At 39.1% G+C, this 12,229-nt stretch overlaps 1 protein-coding gene and 1 long non-coding RNA gene across 7 annotated transcripts in view; one reads left to right on the forward strand and one right to left on the reverse strand.

Annotated features, from left to right (window-relative positions):
• Positions 1-12,229, forward strand: part of ARHGAP20 (Rho GTPase activating protein 20) — a 114,043-nt gene that overhangs the window by 92,422 nt on the left and 9,392 nt on the right. For all 6 annotated transcript variants that reach the window (XM_044752376.2, XM_014844389.3, XM_070490322.1 and 3 more), the window contains 3 exons: positions 1,163-1,351; positions 9,258-9,436; positions 11,084-11,245. In XM_044752376.2, the coding sequence (XP_044608311.2) occupies positions 1,163-1,351; positions 9,258-9,436; positions 11,084-11,245 (530 nt within the window). The remainder of the gene's footprint in view (positions 1-1,162; positions 1,352-9,257; positions 9,437-11,083; positions 11,246-12,229) is intronic.
• On the reverse strand, positions 1,270-11,065 carry LOC139041098 (uncharacterized). The gene is made up of 5 exons (XR_011495701.1): positions 10,934-11,065; positions 8,341-8,649; positions 4,276-4,381; positions 2,248-2,437; positions 1,270-1,401 (listed from the first exon to the last, which is right to left on the reverse strand). It is a non-coding gene; the product is annotated as an uncharacterized lncRNA (long non-coding RNA).

Here is a 12,229-nt window from a genome sequence, read left to right on the forward strand (position 1 = left end):
TAATGAAACATTGACATTGTACACCTATGCCAGTTGGAAAGGAAAAGGAAGAATTCACTGAGTTACGTTCAGTGATAAATCAGGAATAGAAGAGAACTTACTCTGTACTTAAAAAACAGATAAACCTACAACACAATGGGACTTGAGGATTGAATTAAGAAAATGTAATTACTTAGAGTACTAAAGAGCAAAACACTGTATTGCAGTCAGATATCCAGGGTTTAGTTTTCCTAGTTTGCAAGTTCCTTTTTTAATCTTGTTTCTGATTATTACCTAAAGACACCAACCTCAGAGAGCGGCAGTGGAAGGGAAGCATAAGTCAAACAAACCAGTCCTGATGCTCTTGAGTAACTCTAAGCATATAACTAACAAAAAGTAATGATGGGCCAGCCCTGGTGGTGTAGTGGTTAAGTTCAGTGCACTCCACTTATGCAGTCCTGGTTTGGTTCCCGGTGTGGACCTATGCCACTTGTCTGTCAGTGGCCCTGCTGTGGTGGTGGCCCACGTACAAAAAAAAGGAGAGAAAGATTGGCAATAGATGTTAGCTCAGGGTGAATCTTCCCCAGAAAAAAACAAAAACAAAAGAAGTAATGAAATGTCTTTTCCAAACAGACATCTTATGTTAAATAATAATAATAGTGATGCTTGAAACATATGCTTCTTTGCCCTTATTACTTAAATAACAAATAATATTAACTACTAAGGTTTACTTATTTGATCCTTATAATATTGTGTGATATGTAGGATAAATATTTTAAATCATGGATTTAAGGCTGAGCGCACTCAAGGATTTGCTGAAGATTTACAGATACAGTGTCAAAGGAGGAACTAGAATACCTTTAAATATTCTTAGATGTGAACATAAGAAGAGTCAACATTATGCAACTCACAAACTAATCTGTGCGTTCCAAAAGAGATTCTTTAAAGATTTTTTTTTCTCTTTGCTTCCCCGCCCCCCTCCACTTAAAACTACTTTCGTAGGACCACCTGCATTATGCAGTAGTTTTCAACTGTGAGAGGGTGTGTGGTGATCATTCAGTCAGCAAAAGGATTCTTTATACCAAAACTCCCAGGAGCACATTGCAGTACATTCCAGCATGTAGCACACATACTCAGAGGACCAGTCAGCCTAAAGTCTACATTTGGATTCTTCTCTGTGTAGGGCATGAATATCCCTATGGAATTAAAATGAGCCATCTTCGAGACACTGCGCTCCTGACACAGGGATCAAAGGACTCCACCGCCCCTTCCAACTTCCAAGAGCCCTTCCTCATGGAACAGCTGCCCCGAGCAATGCAGTGCCAGTTCATCCTGAAGCCCAGCCGCCTGGCTGCGGCCCAGCAACTGAGTGGTGAGTTGCTTCTCCTTCACAGAGCCTCTTTTTAGCAAAAGTTTTCATTCCTGAAAACAAAGTTAGTACAGAAGCAAAGATTCAACCTTCCAAGCAGATGAGGTATTTTTTTTTCTTTCGAATTTGCTAAGTGTTTTGAGAGGAAAGATGGAGTTTTAGAAGATGGTTTTATGAATCAGCAATGGGCATGCCTGACTATAATCAGCAGCTGGTAGGAGTAGTCTGTGCCTTCTTTCTTCACTATTCTTTCCCCTTTAACCTTATGCCCAGAGCAGAGTCAAAGGCATCAAGCAATGCTGCAGGTGCTTCAATGCCTTCTTTGTACAGTAATACATTGCACTGTGTGTTCCCCCTAAATGGTCACATTATAAAAAGGAGGTTGTCAGTGATGGGTGTCAGGAGACTGTGATGTCCTACCTGGATTCTGGTACTGATAAGTACGTGAAGGCTAAGATGATTTCTATACAAATCTCTCCTTAGTCCGTTAATCTGTCTGAATTCCCTCTGCACGTAGCCATCTCTTACTCATCCCATAATAAAAGCTCTAAAATGATAAAAGTGATATTTAACATAGGATGACCACAATTTACCCTAACCCAAGTTTGAGCTATAAGCCATCAGTCTGAAAGTAAGATTGTATAAGAAATAGAAGAAAATGGATACCAAAAGTGTGAATGGGATAGTAAAAAATTGATGCTGAATGTCTGTAGCTGCCTTTGTCAATTTGAACCAACCAGGGAACCCAGTGAACCCAGTGAACAGTTTTTATGCATCCCACACCCATGCACATCCAACTCTGTCGCTTTCTGTTGATGACCTAGCCCAAACTTTATACTTTATTGAAGTCATCAGCCAGGGACTCCCTCACCTTGCCAACACCCGCTGTGAAAACCTACCTTACATTTGTACCGGTCTTCTTCTCGCCTATAATGGTCAATTGAGTTTCGAGACTCTAAGGCTATTCACTCACATCTTTGGGCCATTTTAAGCGGTGTTATAGAGATGTCATGGTTTTCCATCCATGAAATGCAAGCTCCATGAAGGCAGAGATTTTGGTCTGTTTTGTTCACTGCTATATTCCAGCACCTGGAACAGTGCCAGACATATATAAATAAGTACTCAATAAATATTTTTGAATGAATGAATTTATTAATAGGTCCGTTGTTACTTCTCATTAAAGATACAAAGGGAATGTTGCCTTTATAAAGCTGAGGAGAATAATACTTTACTTTTTTACCTTCATACCCATGTTACTCAAAACTATTTCTCTGGGTCCCTTGTCAGTTTTATTTTAATTAATTTGACCAATTATCAGGCTCAAGAATCCTGAAGATTTTATTCAATTTTGCCAGTGACTTGGTTAATTAAATTGTAGGCATCTCTGCTTATTAATCCTCTGTTTCTCCCTATTGGAAGATAGGATAATAGTGGTTGCAGCTGCAGATGGTTCACGGTAAATGGGATCAGGGGTGGAGTAACTATAGACCGACGGTGCTACCCTGGCTGGGCATCAGAATCAGCTGTGCAACTAAAAAGATTACAAGTGCACCAGTTCTGTGTTTTTTTTAATACAAAAGATTTTGATGAACAGGTGCTTTGGAAACCACTGATTTACATCAAGGATCAGCAAACTTTTTCCATAAAGAGTCAGATAGTAAAATTTGCAGGCTAAGAGACAAAATCAAGGCTATTCTGTAGGTACTTATATAAAAAAAAGAGAAAAATTTCCGTGAATTTTTTTATTGATGACTTTCAATATATTATAATAATTGACTGCAATTTTATCTAATGCAGATCTACTAGTTGAAAGAATTGAGTTCTTTCGCGGGGATAACATTTCACTTAATTGGGATTCAAAGTTAGTGTTCCAATCATCAAAACTGATTGCAAAATCTTCTGATCTATAGTGAGATTTTATATACTTTATATATTTATTTACTTTATATACTTTACGTTTGAAAATATGTTTTCACACAGATAGATACTGCCAAATACTATCATTCTATAAGCATATAATTTTAATTGCATATATCCCTCTCTGAAAGCATTTGTGGAATATTATTAGATTCTTCTCTTGATATTTTCCTTTTAGCATGTCATTTTATTGCAGATTAATCGTTTCCAATTGAAGGTTAGCTGGAAGCTCCTCAATTGCACAGTTAAATGGACTTTGAGATGTGGAAACTTCCTTCACCACTTGCGTTGTGGTCGGTAAAATACTGCTGGAACTGTAGTTTGAACTCGGAAAATATATCTGCTATCAAGTTGTATAGGGATGGAAATCTTACTTCTTGTAGCTTTTGACAGCACGAGAAGTGCATAAAGCAGCTTGACATTACTAGTGATTAAATGTCTGTTGTTTTCAAAATGAAACTTTCAAAAGTTTTGTATATAAGCAGTGTTATTCCTTGTCATTTAAGTTAAATTCGTTAAGAAACATCATCAAATCTGCAGCCATCCCTAATATCCAAAGTCATTCAGTATTCAGTAATAGCGGTTGAGGGCAATTCTTCCCATTCATAAAAATTTCAGTCTCAGTCCTAAGTTCAGATATCACTGTAAACTTAACCATTGCGGAGCCTTTGAACTGCTGTGTGGTAACACAGGTCAGGCTATTTGGCTTCTGTTTCTGACAAAAAATCATAGAACTGACAGTGCTTAAGTCCACGAGGCTGAATGAAGTTCACTGTTGACACTGCTGATCCAGTAACACCTGATAGATTCAAAGATTCTCCACACAGCACCGCTGATGAATGATGCCATAGGCATTGAACACTTTACATTTTCACAAAGTTTATAAACTCATCAGATTGTACCTTTCTCTGCTCCACACGTTTTTACCACCATCAGATACATTTTTAGCAGATTCCACTTCAGGTTGTACAAAATTACTGCTTTCTCAACTTCTTTGAAAACATTCTCACCTGTAGTTGTTCCACGTAGACTATTCAAGGCTAATTCTTCAGTCATTTCAAACAAATCATTGACTTCCCAAATAAACAGCTGAGCAGTCTTGGTAACTTCTGTTGACTATAATAGAGAACCAAGGAAAGTCATTCAAAATCATTTGTCCTGTTTTTTAGTTCACAATTCATACTATTTCTAATGTCCTCAACTATTGAAGCAGCTATGCTCACCAAAAGGCTAATCATCTTAAATCTAGTTTCTCTGTACACATTTCTTTGTCTACTGCAAGCACACAAGATCTAATCCACTTGTCCTTGGTAAATGGCTTTCCTTCTGTGGCCAACAAATGAGCCACTCAGAAACTTATTTTGGTGCAACCTCACTTTCATTTTTTATTTTTGTGAAGAAATTCTGCAGTGCTGAAATATTTCATTCTAAATATTCTGAAACTTTCTAATCATTGCTTTCCTGTGGGTTGGGAATATTGTGATGAGTCCTCATTCTGGTAATGTCGACATATATTGTATTCTTTTACCACAGCTGTTATGTCATTGCACAGTTAGCACAATACTTTGCCATTTAATTCAATAATAAAGTCATCCATATTTCACTGTGTTGAAAGCCCAACATTAGGGGCTGACCCAGTGGCATAGTGGTTAAGTTCACACGCTCTGCTTCAGCAGCCCAGGATTTGCTGTTTTGGATCCTGGGCACCGACCTACACACCACTTATCAAGTCATGCTGTGGTGGCATCCCATATACAAAATAGAGGAAGATTGGCACAGATGTTAGCTCAGCATCAATCTTCCTCAAAAAAATCCACAGAACTCATAAATACTTAAATTGCTTAGTCCTAAGAAGTAGATATTTTGTACGGTCTCTTATGTGGAAAATCATATCTTGTTTCTGAGGCTAACAAGAGGATAAAAGAGGAAGATAACTTCTGATAGAGTATTGGCTGAGAACAATTAATATTATATGTTTAAACCATCTGAATAAAATAAGCCACAACTAGAATAAAGATAAATCTCACCTCTTCTTTTCTAAGGGAGCTTTCTCTAGTTAGCTTAAGGAAAATATCTCAGTTAACTGAAATAACCTTAGGTGAACATAGTCATCCTCGATCTGTTTTTCAAATTCCTGCCTTAGTGTGGGGAAGATCTAGTAAATAGTCTTCCACTGAAAACAGAGTAGCAAGACATCTCTCAAAGGCCATCCCTGAGACAGGTCACTGACTCAGCCTTGCGATGACTGGTATCCATTGAGACAGTTCTGGTGTTAATTGGGGGCTCAGGATATAGACATTGAAGATCTGACCTCAAGAGCCAACTCAGATGTCACTTCTAGGAAATCTTTATTCCCTCAGGTGGGTAGTCGACCCCTTCTCTGTATCTCCAGAGCACTTTATGAATATCTCTAGTGTAACACGTAAGGATTACATTATAATGATTTGTTACATGTCTCTCTAGACTATGAGCTGCTTAAGGCCTGGGAATTCATAGCAGGGCTTGGTCCAGTGTTCAGAACAGAGCAGAAGTTAAATGAAAGACTGAATGGCTTAGTCACACCTAGGAAGTATGGAAAACTTGAGTGGAGCACAAGAGTTCTGGAGCTGAAGTGGGATCTTTCTGGGAATACTCTGAAGTGGCTCTTGGGATTCTAGCCTGAACCAAATTCCCAGTTCTACAACCATAGCAGGCTCACTTTCCACATCTGCTTCAGACCCAGGGCTAACTGGAACTGGACTGAACATTTTAGGGTAGATGGTAAAATATGGGACACAACTTTTTCTTCTACCTGTTTGCCCTATCGTTCCAGTATTCTCCCAGGTGTATTTTCTACACTGGGGGAAAAAAACGGTATTCTTAATCTGGGGAGTTATATGGCCAGAATAGAATTTCTAATCAAGGTTTTTGTTGTTGTTGTGATTATCACTCTATAAACACAAACTTTTAAGAATTGTAATTTTTCATATGCAGTTCCCTAATTTAACCATGAAGAAACACTAGCTTGAATCTTGCCAGGATTGTTTAGGAGAGCTAGATTTACATGAATTTAGTTTGCTCTACATTTACATGACCCTTATATTTTTTATTCCAATAGCATGCTTTTTCATCAGCCTTTGACATTTAGAAAGAAAGAGCTATGCATTAAAAGCTCTGCAAGAAAATAAACTTTAATGAAATTTTTTTTCTCAGTCCCAGAAGGAACATGAACTCTAAACTTGAACGTTGTACATGACAAAAGGCATGGCTGCAGCTGAAAGCATTTATGATAAAGTACAGGACTCAAGTTCTACTTTATCCTCTGTCTACACTCAGAGGATAGCTGCGTATATAACTTTATGATAGAGCATTCTTCCTAAGAAGTGTGAGAAAGCTAAAACATCAAATAAATCTGATAATTTTAGAAATAATGAAACCAGGTTAAATGTGAGGAAACTAGACTGAATACAGCTACTCAACTTATATACAGCCACACATATTAAACAGACTTTTGCACGGATTGACATTGCTAGGTGTACAGGAACCCCCTCCTGGATATAAGAATGGGTTTAGTTTCCTTTGCTGTTTTTTAAAATGGCGGAGGTTGGAAATGTCAGGGTGGGAAGAAGTTGCTTTGATTAAACAGAATCTGGTATTCCTTTCTGTCTGCATACTTCCCGAAGGCTGTTCCACCACATGGAGAGTGGGTGTGGGGAGGAGGTCCTCTTTGTGGGGAGGAGATTGGTGTCTTGGCAGTTTCAGTCAAGATCCAAGATCACTGTGACCCATGCCCTGGGCAAAGTAGTACTTCTCACACATTATCCTGCTTAATCCTCCCACTGCCTGTGAGGAGTAGGTAACATCATTCTCATGTTAAAGTTGGGGCAAGAGATTAAGTAATTTGCCAAGTAAGTGTCTAGACCAGGAGTCTGACTGGGCTCCTGACTCCAGAGGCAAAGACCTTTACACCTGTGTATGAATATGGATGCTGCCCTTACTGTATCGTAAGGAAGCCAAGGGTAGATGACAGTCTGAAGGCCATTTGTTAAAATGTTACTTATTTGTTTATCCTCCCACAATGTGGCTCTTTTAGTATTTGGTTTCACTTGGTTATTCTGAGGAAATAAAAAGCTAAGGTACATTACAGCCAAACAATATAAAATACTTCTTTGAAATTAACCTTTGACACTGCTGACTATATCGGCCCTGAAAAGACCATCTCCGTCAGCATTCCATCATCAGGGGATGTTGGATAGCTAAACATCATCTCTGGTAGATTGATTGGGTGTCAAAAGAAGCAGTGCCACACAGCCAGAGTTTAATGACTTGTTCTCAAGCGCTCTCGCTGGAGGAATAGAGTCAAACCCTGTGTGGGCGCCACCTGAGGGTTATGGCTCCTCCATCTTGGTGCTGTCAGCCTTGTCTGCAAGCTGTTTTGAACCTGCATGCTTCAGGGATAAACCAGAGATGTGGGCAGAATTTATGCACAATATTTGGGCCTCCCCCTGTTTGGTTTTCTTCTTTCTGGAATTGCCCCCGACTCACTTTCTAGCTACTGTGGATATCTCCATCTCTATTCTCTCCTTCTTTAAGCCAGTAAGAGTGAAGTTTTCTCTCCAAATTTTAGTGACTCTACCACCCTGGGCCTGTCCTTAGGCTAAAAGCTGCAAGAATGGGAAATTTACCCAGTGCCATGCTATTCCTTTCGTGCAAGTGTCAAACTTTACCTCCAGTATTTACTTTCTTTTGGTCACTCTTTAGTGCCTTCAGATAGGCTTTTTTTGCTTTTTTGTCCAGATTTTGTAGTTGTTATTTGTGTGTGTGTCGGGAGTGTGGGCGGAGAGGTTCAAAAGGAGCTACTCAGCCACTTTTAAAAGTAAAACCCTAAAGAGCTGTCTTTTTAATTAGCAAATCCATCATGTTAAAAGGAGACACAGATCACAAATTACATCAAAAATGTTTTAGCACTATGAGATCATAAAATCATGAGCCATTGTTAACCTTTCTTACTTCTTCCTATTTTGTTCATGCTCTTTTCCTACCTAAGTCTCTCCTCAGTTCAATTCTTGTTCAAGAATGATTTGTTGAGTACTTACTAGGTGCGAGGCACGATGCTAGATGCTCTTCCTGTTGAAATCTTGTTCATTCAAAATCCAAATCCAATGCAGGCACCTCCAGAATCACTCCTTCCCTCCGTCTGGGTGGATGTGCTTTCTTTCTTCTCAAGGCCTTTGGCACTTTGTTCCTCCCTTATGACGTGTTATTTATTAACATACTTGCTTTTTTCCCCATCGCCACTGGTCTCGTTCCCCATTAGATTTATAAACTTCACCATGGCAGGGGCAGGTCTCACTCGTGTTTGCATCCATCCATGCTGCCTTAAACGTGCTTTTTAAAATCAGGAACTAAAAAGATACATAAAAATCTTTGCAGTTGGAAAGAAAGGAGAAAATGTACAATATTAGCTTCCTGTCTCTGTTCTCAGGAGTAGAACGGGACAGCAGGTGATAAAGCATTCTTCCATTCTAGAGAACATCTTAATAAAGACAACTCCTCCGCCTCCTCCTCCTCTTCCTCCTCCTCCCCTTCTTTTTCTTCTTCCTCTTCTTCCTTCTCTCTTTCCCTTCTCCCTCTCCTTCCCTCTTCTCCTTCTTCTTCCTTTCTTTTTCTCACTATGTAATTGTGCTCTGACTTAATCGTCAGCTGTTTTGTACGCCTAGTCTCATCTTTAAATTGGGACAATACATGTGTTGGTATGAAACACTTTTTGCTTTAAGTTGTTGCAGTCCAGGAAGGGAGGCTTTCCTCACCTTTGAAAATTCAATGCCAAACTCAAGTAAACAGACAAGTGATGTCCCTGAAATACATGGACAATGACCTTATCAGTAACAAGGGCATCTGTGAGCATTTTTCTCTTTAAGCCATAGTAATGGACATACGACAAAATGGAAACTGTAGAAATAAGGTTAAGTGAATTAAACTAGTTTTTCTAATAATCTCCCTCTTTCCTTAGATTCAGGTCAGAAGACATTTAAAAGGAGAAGATCTATCATAAACTGGGCCTTTTGGCGGGGTTCTAGCATTCACCTGGATAACTTGCCCGTGTCGCCAACATCTCCTATGTCAGGACAGCTCTTTGGGGTTTCTCTGCCACATATTTGTGAGAACGACAACCTGCCCAAACCTGTCTTGGTAAGTCTCTTTTTGGCCTATAATACTAACAGGAAAAGAGCACTCTAGGAGGTAAATGTATCCCAAAATGGAAAAATTACAGACACCCATGGCTTTGGCTGAGAATCTTTATTGTTTTTTTTTTCTTGTGAGGAAGATTGGCCCTGAGCTAACATCCATTGCCAATCTTCATCTTTTTGTTTGAGGAAGACTTTCCCTGAGCTATCGTCTGTGCCAGTCTTCCTCTATTTTGTATATGGGACACCACCACAGCATGGCTTGATGAGTGGTGTGTAGGTCTGCACCTGGGATCTGAACCCAGGAACCCTGGACCACCAAAGCAGAGTGAGCAAACTTAACCACTGTGCCACCGGGTCAGCACCGAATCTTTATTATTTCTGCTTCAAAGAATAAATCTGATTAAGCTATTGCAGAATCACATGGAAGATGAATAGAAAGAAATCATCTAGTCTACTGGTTTTAAGACAGAGCTACAGAAGCTTGCTCAATAGAGAATGCACATTAGAATCCACACTGTCCCCCACATTTTTCTCGCACTCTTTCTTGAACTCTGCATTGTCTGAAAGTGTCCTTTAGTCACTTTAACAGCAGAGACTCCTCAATCTTATGCTTTTTAAAGATCTTACGTGTGTTTTATTTGTATTTCAAGTGTTTAAGCATAAATATACATCCTCTGGCATTTAGTTATCTTTCGTATTATAAAATGGGTCAGATGAAAGCCATTGAGTTTGTATTGTCTCCAATTGATATATTAAATGATCACTGTTAAGCAACATTTATTGAGTATTCAATATCCTTTAATTCCTATATTAGACGTATGGCATTTTATGCTGTGTTGTGCATCTGTAAGTGCCAGACACTAGTCTAGCCACTTTATTGCTTATCTTCACAACAGATTTAGGGGGTGGTTACTGTCATCATCATCATCATCATCATCCCTACTTTCCAAATTAAAAAAAAGCCTCGCGTTTACCAAAGGTCACACAGTAAGTATGTGCCATAACTAGGTTTCAAACCCTTGGGTTGCTTGTCTCCAATGCCCATTTTCTTCCTGCACTGCAAGCAGAGGACATACAGCTAGAAAGAAAGCAAAAAGAGATTGCTCAGAATGGAATGGAATGGAGAAAGCTTCCTGGAGGAGATGATTTTTGAGCCTAATTTTAAAAGAAGGACGTAAATACAGGAAGTAGAATGAAGTATGAAGGCGCATAAAAAGAAAGACAAGCAAGTAGAGAATGAGCTTGGCAAGAATATTTCCATATTTGGGGAAAAGAGTCCATATTAGAGAAGATGGGAAAAGCGTAGTGAAGCAGGAGAGAGACAAATTCACAGAGACCTTGAAGCAGTCAGAGAAATTTGATTTTAAAGTGGCTGTTGGTTCCTTGAACAAAAGACAATCTCATTAAAAAAGTGTTCAAAGCAAAATGTTTTAAATGTTGACTATAACAAGAATAAATGGGAGAAAAGAGATTTAGAGATACAAAAATATGAACTGACCTCAGTCCTTCTGGCAGTCCATCCAGCCCCAGCCCCTCAGTGCTTTTCCCCAGGACACCCCAGCCTCTGGCAGCCCGGGAGGGCAAGTATGTATCTCCTTGCTTCTGTGTGTGAAGTGCCATTTTGGTCTTTTTCTTTGCTTCCCCATAGGATATGCTTTGCTTTCTCAATCAGAAAGGACCCCTCACAAAAGGCATCTTCAGACAATCAGCCAATGTGAAATCCTGCAGAGAGCTGAAAGAGAAACTGAATTCTGGAGTTGAAGTACACCTAGACTGTGAATCTATTTTTGTGATAGCGTCTGTCTTAAAGGTATGGAAAGTTCTCCCTTCGTCCACCTATGGTTGTAGCTCTGGAGAAAGACAACTGGTTTCTTTCATTACAATATTATTCTCATCTGCAAAGAATCATAATAGATTTAGAATTTAAAAAGTGCTAAAAAAAAAGTCAACATTGACCTTTAAAAGCCACTGCCAATGATATGGCATGTCAGATATGCTTCTTTAAATTTTTCATCCCATACCACTCTGCTCATCTTCACTTGTGCCACCCCATGCAAATAAATAAAAATTAAAAATAATCAAAACACACGGCATGTTTGCCAAACCAAGCATCCTGATTATGATGACTTCCTCACAGTCTCACTGCCTTCCTAATAAAGACAGAATTTTCAAAAATGAACTTTTATAAAAGATAAAATCGTCCCATTCACAACAACATGGATGAACCTTGAAGGTATTATGTTAAGTGAAATAAGCCAGATAGAGAAAAACAATCTCTGTATGACTCCACTCATATGTGGAAGTTAAACGTGTAGACAAAGAGAACAGATTAGTGGCTACCAGGGGAAAGAGGAGGTGGAGGGTGGGCACATAGGGTGAAGTGGTGCACCTACAACACGACTGCCAGACAATAATGTACAACTGAAGTTGCACAAGGTTGTAAGCTATCTAATCTCAATTAAAAGTTTAAAAAATGAACTTTTATTAAACTTTGAAATAGAAATTTACCATAATAAACAAACATTAGCCTAACAACTGAAATAAGAAATTGCTCACTGAGACCACTGAACATTCCATTCATTTCTACAATCAACATGCCTTCCCCTGCCCCCTAATGCCTTCTTAAAGTAAAAATGAAGTAGGACTGTCTCCAGCATCTGGGCCTTCTCTTGTGAAACCCTTACCACATTTGGCCTCCTTTATGGTTCTTACCCTCCACCTCATGGTTACTTAAGTCACATCCATAGTTGAGTTAGAACTCTTCTAAAATGTTTTCCCCTCCACATTCTTGAAA

The sequence above is a fragment of the Equus asinus genome, chromosome 20 (assembly GCF_041296235.1).
Source record: "Equus asinus isolate D_3611 breed Donkey chromosome 20, EquAss-T2T_v2, whole genome shotgun sequence".
NCBI classification, from domain to species: Eukaryota; Metazoa; Chordata; class Mammalia; order Perissodactyla; family Equidae; genus Equus; species Equus asinus.